The sequence below is a fragment of the Paramormyrops kingsleyae genome, chromosome 20, assembly GCF_048594095.1.
Source record: "Paramormyrops kingsleyae isolate MSU_618 chromosome 20, PKINGS_0.4, whole genome shotgun sequence".
Taxonomy (NCBI): domain Eukaryota; kingdom Metazoa; phylum Chordata; class Actinopteri; order Osteoglossiformes; family Mormyridae; genus Paramormyrops; species Paramormyrops kingsleyae.
Window position 1 is genome coordinate 5,633,504 of NC_132816.1, and position 8,455 is coordinate 5,641,958.

The window sequence follows — 8,455 nt, forward strand, 5'->3', positions numbered from 1 at the left end:
AGCCAGAATGGGTGGTGGCCTTATTGCTTTTAGACCACAACTTGTGATGGAAGAACAAATAAAATCATTTTGCTCATTTAATATTCAGATTTTAAATAAGCTTAATTTTTGAAACCCACCACGACTGAGGATGGTATGGCACTGATATTAGTCTTCACCACATTTTGCTACTTGTGTATGCTAGTTGGTCTGAGCGGTGTATTGGTGCTGGAATCTTAACTGTAGTGGTGCATGTGATCTGGATACTTTACCTAGAGAGCCCAGGCTTAGAAAAGGAGAAAAAAAAAAATATTGATTTTCCATAGCCTTTTCTTTCCCACCTAGTGCTGCCTTTAGTCAAACCATATAGGCTAATTAATCTCATTTAGTCATTGGCAAGCACACAAGTGGCATTTCTGTGGTTTTTATTCTCTTGCCCTATTCATCACAATCGCGGTGGATTGAAAAAAAAAAATCTATTAAGTCAAAAACAGTACCGTGTCATGCTATGCAAATATACATCCAGTACCATTGGTCTACAGTGGAGTGGGCGGTACCAGGAGCTGCAAAGAAAAGGGTATCACAACTGTCCTAACACCTTTCCGCATATATTAATCATCCAAGGGCCAGACTAGCAATCAAATGCACCCCCACCCCATTAAAATACATATCACTCTAGAGACATGTCCTGTACGTCTTCACAAAACTTTCTTTGACCAGACATATATAATATAAAACCACAAATCAGTGGAAAACCACCAGAACCACAGCTGTTTAATCTTCAAGATCAGACAGAACTTAGCCGACAACACTTTAACATAAGACAAGAAAAAGCTGGTCTTTTTTGGTCAGAGTCTTTCTCATTATGGTGGGTGAATCTGGGGTGGCTCTTCTGATCCTTATGACTTCTTGTGTGCATATTGAAATGGGGCTAATATGTGGAGCTGATGACTTAACAGTCTAGGTTGTCAATTGAACACTATATGAATTAATAAATATTAACACTGTAAAAACAAAACTTACTGCACACTGTAAAGTATTACAGGTAACACTGAATGCTGTGGGCCAATATAAACATTATGCAGTGTTAATTTAACACTTGCACATTTGCTGTGTAACGTATTTTAGAACAATTTTACCCAGAGCAGCTATGGTCTGCTAGCGCAGTGCTATGCTAACTGATGCGAACTGTAACAAGTATTATCTTCGGGGAAGCATGGCAAGACAGCATGAGACAAGCGGTTTTCTAGTTGCATTTTACAAATGCAATACTACTTAGATACTGTATAGATATTGTATATAGCATATAGTACTGTATATAGTATTGTGCTGTACAATATAGATGTATTGAAATTGATTGACTGTACTCATATTTAAACCCTGCTGATCATACACACATATAATGCACACGATTATATTCCACTATTCAAATTGTTTTCTACTTGACTACTTTTGCAACATTTGCACAATTTCTGGATGTCTAAAATACCTATTGTATGCTTTCTGTGTTTAGAGTTGATATTTGTAATTTATTTATAAAAGTTCTTGTACTCAAGCAACAGGGTCCATGTGTTCTGTATGGCTCAGTGGGCTAAGCCTGTGTGCCAATAATCACAAGGTCACCGGTTCAAATCCAGTTTCAGCATGTCTGTGGGTCCTTGAGCAAGGCCCTTAACCCCCAGCTTCCTGGGCACAGCCATGAGTGGCTGCCCTTCATGGACAACTTACTTACAAAGAGCAAGTTGAGGGAGACATAAAAGGCAGTTTCCCCATGGGGACTTGCAGTCAAATATAAGAACATTGTTAAACAGCTTTAAGTTACATTTTCATGTTGAGTTAACTTAAATATATAAGTACACTTAAAAAAAGTGAACAAGTGAATGTTGGGAGATATTAAAAAAAATGTTAATTGATCTCAAAATGTATAAACAGGGTAACTTGGGTATTTTAAGTAAGAACAAATTATTTTGCATGAGTACAACAAACTCAAAACTAGATTTTTCTGTTTACTTAAAACTGGAAATTTCATAACTTAAAAAATTTGATGTAACTGATTACCTCAAATTTTTTGAGTTTTGCCAACTTATTCGGGATTACAGTGCAGTATATTGTTAATTTTACTGCAATAAACCATATTTTCATATGTTTTTAACTGTGAAATGTAAGGTCTTACTCTGTAAAACTAATTACGGTTTTTCACTGTAAATTCTAAGGTTATCGCATGTTTTGTGGAATATGGTTTTATCCGGTAGCATTTATACGGTATTTTACTGTTAAATCTACGGACATTTTTTACAGTGTATGAGGAGAGGTTAGCTGAGCTGTATCTGTTTAGCCTTGAGCAAAGGAGACTAAGGGGGGACATGATCCAGGTCTATAATATTCTAATAGGTCTGGATGCTGTTCAGCCAAATGGCTATTTCAATATTAGTCTAAATACTAGAACTGGTGGCCATAAGTGGAAATTAGCGGGAGAACACTTTAAAACAAATTTGAGGAAGCACTTCTTTACACAGCGTGTAGTTAGAGTATGGAATAGTCTTCCTACTAGTGTAGCGGAAGCTAAAACCCTGGGTTCCTTTAAATCAGAGCTAGATAAGATTTGAACAACTCTGAGCTATTAGTTAAGTTCTCCCCAAACGAGCTTGATGGGCCGAATGGCCTCCTCTCATTTGTAAATTTCTTATGTTCTTATGTTCCTCTGCAGCTACATTAGGTGCTGTATAACAAACCCCGACAATTAGGCCATTTAAGTTTTTAGCATCTAGTTGTATCCATACAGCATCTGTACTTTTATTTTTATCAGTGAGCTCCCTTGCCTGTAAGTTTTCTTTTACGTATACTGCAACACCACCTCCCTTCTTGCCTATCCAATCTCTACGGAACAACGTGTAACCATCCATATTATATTATTCTCCATCATTGTCACTCATTCATGTTTCCATTATTCCTATAATCTCGTAAGTGTCTGATGAAATTAAAGCCTCTAAATCATGAATTTTGTTTCTAATACTGCTAGCGTTTAAATACAGACCACAAAGGGTAGGCCTTTGACAGTGCCCACTTTTAATATTGATTGTGGCTTTCTGTCTCTCTCCACCTATATTCTTAACTAACCAAATTTTAAATATATATTGTGTGTATACATAGTATATGTACATATTTTATACTCGGATTATATTTTATGCCTCGGATCCTATTTAATTCTAAGATTTACTATGCATCTGCTGGCGCATTCCAAACTAAATCTCATTGTACTTACAATGACAATAAAATATCTTTTTGTCCCGGGTCCCGGTCCCTGTCCCCCTCTGGTCTTGTATTCTAGCATCTGGTTTGTCGTTTTTTTCTGCTGGTGTGAGTTTCCCTCATCCGTCCGCCTAGTATAGATCCCCTCTCTGGCCGATCTCGCATGCCCGGAGTGCATGCGTGGGGGAGGGTTCTGTGACACCCCGCAGTCCTTGCCTCTCATTTCAGCCCCTGTGTGGATGATCCCAGGTGCCTCTCGTTTACTCCCTCATCTGTTATGTATTTAAGTGCCTCCTCATCCTGAGCTCCCCAGTCTGCTCATTGTATTCTTATGTGTGTGATGTTATGTTATGTTCTTGCTGCCTGCCTGTGCTCCCTGGTCTGCCCTGTGTTACAGTCTGATCATGCGTACCCTGTTTTTGGCCCCCTGTGCTCCTTTTCCTTTCGCCTTAATCGCCGTTTTGTCTAAATAAAGCCCCTTTTGATTTTCCCCATGTTTCTTCCCGCTATGTGACAATCTCTCTGCCGGCCACAGAATTTGAATCCGTGACCTTCTGATCACAAGTACAGCATCCTCACCCACTGTACCACAACCGAGTCTGATAACAGCGCCATCAGGCAACACATTAACAAAAAATCTTTTTACCTCCTGTACAAGCTGTTTAAAGTCTATTCAGAAATTGAAAGTTATGCAACAAATAGCAAGATTGCCATTAACTTTACTACTAACTTTATATTTTGTGTTCAAAACGTCAGTCATAAGATGAAACTGTATAAATTTAAATGTCAATCAAAAATCTAAACTTTTTATATCTAAAATGCAAAAACGACGTGTACATAGGGTAACCACAATGACTTGCTTTAATATTAGATGCAATTAACCTATCAAAAGGTGAATTTAATTAGTAAAACTACATTTAAGATATAGAAAGGCAATACTCATTACTAATATGGGGAACAGCCTATCAGGATCACAAATATTATTATTATTTATTTTTGATATATAGTGCGTCGCGGGCCGTTGCCATGGATACAGTTGCGGGATTCGAACATCACCTGTGGCAAAGAGCACTGAGGAAACATTTACCTGCGCAGAGATTGCAAAAGATTGAGAGAACGACATTTGAGCGAAACAACGACATTTGAGCGAAACAACGACATTTGAGCGAAACAACATCTACAAGAAGAAGATACAGATCAGTGAGGTTGAGCGGGATTCCCTGCGATCACCAAAAGGTACAGTGATCATCTCTGAAAGCGCCTCGCTTCGCTGGGGTCAGCTCTACAAAGTGGGGCGCGTTTGGTTCCTACCACCTGCCCGGTGCCCGTATTCGTTATTTTGCTCTTTTTAAAAAATCAGTGTAAAGAGTAAAGTGTTTAAAGGTTTTATTAATGAGAAATTAGATCCTTTCATCCAAATCGAGTGTTTAATACAAAAATTACTCAGTCAAATACTCCGTTTCGTCAAAGTTTTCATGTCATTTTTTTTACTTCAAGACCGTCAGAAAGAAGAAAACTAAACATTCTTTCACAACAAGCTCCTTGCAGTTAAAGTAAGCTTTCAGCAATGTGTTCTTTATGTCATGTCATAATATTCATCTGAAGGTTGAGCTTAATTAGCGCGAAATTCGAGGTTTACTACGTATATTGCTACACCATAGTATTACGTTTAGTCAGCGCGGGAAAAAAAACCCAACATATTTGTCTCCAATTTAAATACAAACATTTTGTAATAGGGGATGTTAGCCAGTTAGCTGCACCACGTGACTCACCTGCTTTACAACCCAAGCCGGCATTAGAACACAGGTCGGCTAACACCTTGTCAGTGCGCCCCCTAACGGAGTTACCCCACTGCCTCCGCGCTGCTCCGCAGGGATGGCGAGGTGCGCGCACTTCAGGCGCCAGCACCTCATTCAGCAGGAGGCACAAGATCCGTCCAGGCAAGACTGCAGCGGCCCAGAGCAGCAGGAGGAATCCCTGACATGCTGGGGTCCCTCCATCATCGTGGAGCAGCAGGAAATGGCTGCTTTCTTCACACTGCTAGGTGGGTTAGATTAGTTCCAGCGTGAGGAAGAGCTTTAAATTATCTTTTAAATCTGCTTTTATGTAATGAAAATATAACATCAAAATAAAATGCATTTCATTACAAGTACAGTATATGTGCCTGCTTTATGTATACTGGATGAATTCAAATATTGAAAAAAATGTATGTAGTACTAAAATTATTTCATGATGCCCTCAGATGATGATCTGATCCAGGATTTCCTCTGCATGGACTCCTGCTATAAGATGACTGACAAGGTAACTTTAATGCATTGGTTTTGCTACATTAATCACTGTAAGCAAAGCAGAGACGACTTTATCCATCCCTTTGCTCTTCATCTCAGTACCTTCTGGCGATGACCTTCGTTTACTTCAGGAGAGCTCACTTCACTCCTAGTGAGCAGACGAGGATGAACTTCTTCATCGCCCTGTAAGTGACGGCATGCTATGGTGGGCAATATAGATGAATGTTAAAATAATAAGAAAAACAATTTCCTCCATCAGCATGAGGATAAGTCTTGGATGAAACTGTTGGAGGTCAGCCAGCTAATGGATCTTGGAATAGTGAATTCTTCCTCTCCCCAGCTATCTTGCTAACATGATGGAGGAGGAAGAGATGGGAACCAGGTTCGAGATCTTCCCCTGGGCCTTGGGTGAAACCTGGAGAAGTCAGTTTCCCACCTTCCTCAAGAAGAAGGACCAGCTCTGGGCACGGATGGAGTACAGGACTGCTGTCAGCCCCCGCTGCTGTGAGGAGGTACAGTATGTTGTCTGATCTTTAATACAAGTAAATGACATTAATCTTCAGCCACCATGAGGCTTGAAATGTCTCAGAGCAGAGGGAAGGGTTTCTCATCATTAATGACCTTTTCTGTCTTACTGTAACTTAAGCTAAGCTAAGGGCTGTTTGCTCACTGTTGTCTTTGGGGGCAGATACCAAATGACTGTTATCATAAGTGGTGTTTGTTGCTGGTGTCGCAGTGAGTCACGTTCTGCCATCTGATCCATGTATGTCCGTGTCCCCATGCAGGTGATGGCCATCGTACCCTCCCACTCTCTGTGGAAGCGGGAGCGCCCCGAACATCACAGCGGGGCTCAGCGGCACTACGGCAGGGAGGGCCTTCAGCGGCCCCGGGGCCCATCTGCTGCACCCATCGCCTGCACGCTCTGCGACAGGAGGACCACCCAGGAACCTTGTGCTTCTGAGCACGCAGGGAGCCCAGAGTGTAAGTATGAGCTCTAAATGCCAGTTTTTCTGTAGTGCATAATCTGTCAGTTTTTATGCACTGCAACTTGATCCAGTTATTTTCTTTTAGATTTACATTAGTCTTCCCAGAATTGTTGTCACTGAGCACTTTTCTTAAATTTTATTAAAAAGTTACATTTTACGTTCATTGTACATTTTGCAATCCATCTATTGGTTCATTGAGATTTTCCCCAGTTCCTTGTTCGCTGTCTTGTGTGGACCACTCAGCCATTAATGAGCCTATTACATTTTACTGAAACATAGAGAGCAGAGCTACAGGTCAAAGTCTTAGCTCAGTCTAGCAGGCCTAGAGACACTTAGCATCAGTATTTACTGTTGTCTGCTACGTTTTTCAGCCAGCGCACAAGGCGGAGAAGCAGAAGAGGATGGAGCCCTGGTCCGGATCAATGAAGAGTAGGTTCTTCTTGGGTAGAATGAAAACCTGCACACACAGCCTAATCGTGTGCTTTAATTCATTACTATTACTGTGCTATACTGAGTATTTCAGGTATTTCGTGGTTCTTCATTCCTGCATCACATGTATTCTATTCCAGCACATTAACTGTAAATCACAATACCTTGTTTGGAAATGATGGTCTTTGGCGCCAATTATGGTAACATCAAGACATCTGTGCAATTAAGAGCAGAAACTTCTAGCTATTAATGGTGATCCTTCTCTCTCTCAGAAGAAGAGGCTCAAAAAGAACATGGGATGGACAGCTGAAGGACCACAGTTGCTGCCCAGATCCACTGGAAGGTCCAAGTCATCCTGACCCTAGAGGAAGGCCTCAGGACCTTGGATTTCCCTCTGGGGGTAAGATGTCATATTAAATTTTATATTAAGTGGTTAAAATGGGTGGATGAAATTGACTGAAGGTGCAGGTTGCAAAAACGACAGGAAGTTAAACGTACAGATGAAATGTATGCTAACGATTGCCTTCCTGTATATGCTAATGCCGGACGGTCCACCCTTTTGGTCTTGCAGCACACGTTGGAGCCCTCGTTCCAGGCTGGATCGTCGTGCAGCCGGGATTTTATATGATACAGGTGAGGCACAAAAGTACAACGTTTTCAGTAAGAGTTTGATACTTATTAATGTGCGATACAAAAAATGGATAGTTTCACTTATTGCCCAGGAAACCTCATTTGTAAATAATGATATTTTTTTGCAGCACGCTGTGTAACAGGTGTCACGTTTTCGGGTTTCTCTGTGAGTGTCCTGCTTTCTGTTTTGCAGCCCCATTTCTGGATCCCTGCTTCCTGGCCTGGGCTTCCAGCTCCTCAACCGTGAGTATGCTTCTGTCTATGACAACCTTAACCCCTACCAAGCCCAGATCTTAAGCATAATTTTATTTTTTTAAATTAAAGTTACAGTGTAAAGATATTCAGTCTCAGTGTGGCCACTCTGATCTCACTCACCCTAGTTTTTTTTTTTTTAGTTTTTTTAATTGTAGTCATAGATTTTTATAAAATTGAGTCCTCTCCCAGGTGGGGAGGTGCACTTCGTGTTGGGCAGTGTCGGGGGGGGGGATGGGCAGTGTGCCGGGACGCTGCGGAGGGTGGCGATCCTTCCTGCCAGGGGGTGGGCTTGGGGGGCTGGGGCCCCTCTGGCGTGTGGGGGCCCTCCGCCGGGGGGGGGGGGGCGGTGGGCTCCCGGTTGATGGGGCCCTTTGGCCCTGGACCCGCTTGCCTTTTTTTATAATATATATAACCACGGTACCAGGGTGGCTTAGTTCAGAGTGGCCACACTGGGATTGAATATCTTTACACTTACACTAAATTTAAAATAAAGTTGTCCTCCGAAGAGGGGGGGTGGTGGTGGGCAAAAAACAAAAAAAAACAGCTTTTTCCCCCAAGTACAGTAGTTCTACTGTTGAACAGTCTGGCCCCTCCCAGGCTAAGACTGGATTTTCTCTGGATTTTCTCTGGGTCTGGGGT

General features: G+C 41.5%; 1 protein-coding gene across 2 annotated transcripts; it reads left to right on the plus strand.

The window, feature by feature from the left end:
* The first annotated feature begins 4,279 nt into the window (after positions 1-4,279).
* LOC140581306 (speedy protein A-like) lies at positions 4,280-8,024 on the plus strand. 2 transcript variants are annotated; one of them, XM_072703528.1, is made up of 10 exons: positions 4,280-4,464; positions 5,102-5,272; positions 5,471-5,529; positions 5,616-5,701; positions 5,857-6,028; positions 6,302-6,497; positions 6,874-6,931; positions 7,204-7,331; positions 7,503-7,564; positions 7,755-8,024. In XM_072703528.1, the coding sequence occupies exons 2-10, from the start codon at positions 5,104-5,106 to the stop codon at positions 7,806-7,808; spliced, it is 984 nt and encodes a 327-aa protein (XP_072559629.1). In that variant the 5' UTR covers positions 4,280-4,464; positions 5,102-5,103; the 3' UTR covers positions 7,809-8,024. The 2 variants fall into 2 exon arrangements, with proteins under 2 accessions (XP_072559629.1, XP_072559630.1); XM_072703529.1 differs by lacking the exon at positions 4,280-4,464 and adding an exon at positions 4,545-4,781.
* Positions 8,025-8,455: the final 431 nt, after the last annotated feature.